A 2,127-nucleotide genomic window follows, 5' to 3' on the forward strand; every position below is an offset into this window, starting at 1 on the left:
CCTTTCTCCGGCTGTTCCTCCACGTTTTTGGGGGCGGCTGCAGACATCAGGGGGGTCAGAGGCCAACTCCACTGGAACACAGAGGGGGGTGTGGGGCGTTCAGGTTAAACATGGACTCATGCATTCATTCGGGGGGGGGTGCTCATCGACAGAACAGCAGCAGTAAATTCTGTTTTTCAGTCGCTGTGACAACAGGAAGCATAAATCAGGTGGACGTGAATGAATCCATTCATGTCCACCTGACAGCAGCTGACCTGGAGGTTCAGGCTTTTATTTACATTATTACCTGTTAAAAAGGGAAACTTTGCCCATTTCTATCATTTTAAATGTTCTAAATAGAATTATATTATTATTATTGGATGTGTTTTCCTTCCTTACCCGCTGCGACTCCCCCTAAAGGACGTAATGTGGGCAGGGATCCGGACCGGCGGAGACGCGCCAGCCGACCTTTCACCTCTGGGGGGTCGGTGGGGGGTTTGGGAAAGACCTTAGCATCAGACGGCACAGGAAGCTTCGGCTTCTGGTTCCACACAAACACAGATGTGACGTGAATTCTAGTCACACAAGATCCCTTTAAACACGACTTGCTGATCGTGTTTTTCATCTCATTTAATATTAAAATCCCGTTTATTTAAGCCTAATAAGCTTCACAGACGCCGTGGATCCCCTTTATCCTATTTTAAGGTTTAAATTATGCAAATCTGACCTCAGCTTGGAACCGATAACCTTAATTTGAACGTGAAGAGAGGAAACGTACATGATCCAGAGGAGAAAGGCGAATCCCTGAAGCTGGCCTGGAGTCTGGAGCCTGAAGACTGGAATTAAAACGAAACGTTGGATCACAGAACCTCCCGACGGCGACGTTTACGGCGTTGGTGACGAACCTGAAGGACGACGGAGGCCTGTCTTCATGGTCCGCAGCGATGGAGCCCCTTCCAAACAGACGCCGGTGTCCGTCTCCAGGGGTGAAAGGTCGCCGGGTGGACTGGACTCGCAGGGACCGTCGGACTTCACTCACGATTTCCGCACTGCTTTTCCTCCCGGGGTTTCGTCGGGCGATGAAAGGGCTGCAGGAATCGTGTTTTCTCTCCATGGAGGCCGTCGAGGTCTAAAGACGACCTCAGGGGTCGGATTCCATCACGCCAGCGGCTGCAGGGCGTCATCAGGGGGATGCAAAACGAGAAATAAAGACAGTTTAGAGGCAGATTTTAGTTTCAAACACTAAAGATTAAATCTTTTTTTTTAATCCCTGAAGGGAAATTATTTTCAGTTACTAGAAATTATTTTGAGGGTCAAACTATCATGGAAAGCTGTTCCCTTAGGTGGTTTATGCTCCTGCAATTTTAATTAAAAATATAAAAAAGAAAAGACATTTTAAAAGATATTTTTCTCATGGAAACAAAAAAACTCCCCCCGAAAAAGCACACAGAAATATGAAATATCCCAGTAAAACAACTCTAAAACCTCCAGATGTCAACTTTGTGACGGGATCGATGACGTCACGCGGTCGTGAGCGACGAGCCTCCTCCGGCGCGTTCACGCCCCGTTTCCATGGCGACCAAATGTCGCGTTGGTGTCGTGAACGACGACAAACAACACAATTCCCAACCTCAACGTTAAATAAACGAGCTGATCGGGTTAATATTCAGGATAACAACAATAAAACAGTTTACAGCTTCCGGCGGGGAGGAAACGGGAAACGACCGAAGCAACCTGGGTTTGGAGGAAAGTTAGAAGTAGAAAACTTACCGCTGACGGTGGTAAAAGTTCACTGTAGGCGATAAAACTCATTTAAAAACTTCTCCGGAAGAAAACAAAACATTCCAGGCGTCTAGAATGTGTTCAGAACGGATGAATTTAAGAGATGAAAACAAGCTAACCCGCCTCCAACAGGTGCACAAGCGCCACTGGGACGAAATCTCGCGAGAAGCGGTGACGTGACTTCAGCAGCCGCTGAAGGATGAGACCTTCAGGGACGCTCGGAAAAGATACAATTTCAAGCAAATCTGTTTCTAAATCTGCGTCACGGATTTTCTTGATGTGAGGTTTATGTGTGGAGGAAGTGTAGGAGTGACGTCACTTAAGTCAGAATACAAGATTTAACATTATAATAAAGTAGGTTTAACC

At 46.7% G+C, this 2,127-nt stretch overlaps 1 protein-coding gene across 2 annotated transcripts in view; it reads right to left on the reverse strand.

Moving 5' to 3' along the window:
- The window catches only part of armc2 (armadillo repeat containing 2), a 42,148-nt gene extending 40,254 nt beyond the window's left edge, over positions 1–1,894 (reverse strand). For both annotated transcript variants that reach the window (XM_068343067.1, XM_068343068.1), the window contains exons 1-5: positions 1,750–1,894; positions 885–1,149; positions 758–815; positions 379–520; positions 2–71 (exon numbers count right to left, since the gene is read on the reverse strand). In XM_068343067.1, the coding sequence (XP_068199168.1) occupies positions 2–71; positions 379–520; positions 758–815; positions 885–1,093 (479 nt within the window). In that variant the 5' untranslated portion in view covers positions 1,094–1,149; positions 1,750–1,894. The remainder of the gene's footprint in view (position 1; positions 72–378; positions 521–757; positions 816–884; positions 1,150–1,749) is intronic.
- Positions 1,895–2,127: the final 233 nt, after the last annotated feature.

This window comes from Antennarius striatus, chromosome 19 (genome assembly GCF_040054535.1).
Source record: "Antennarius striatus isolate MH-2024 chromosome 19, ASM4005453v1, whole genome shotgun sequence".
Taxonomy (NCBI): domain Eukaryota; kingdom Metazoa; phylum Chordata; class Actinopteri; order Lophiiformes; family Antennariidae; genus Antennarius; species Antennarius striatus.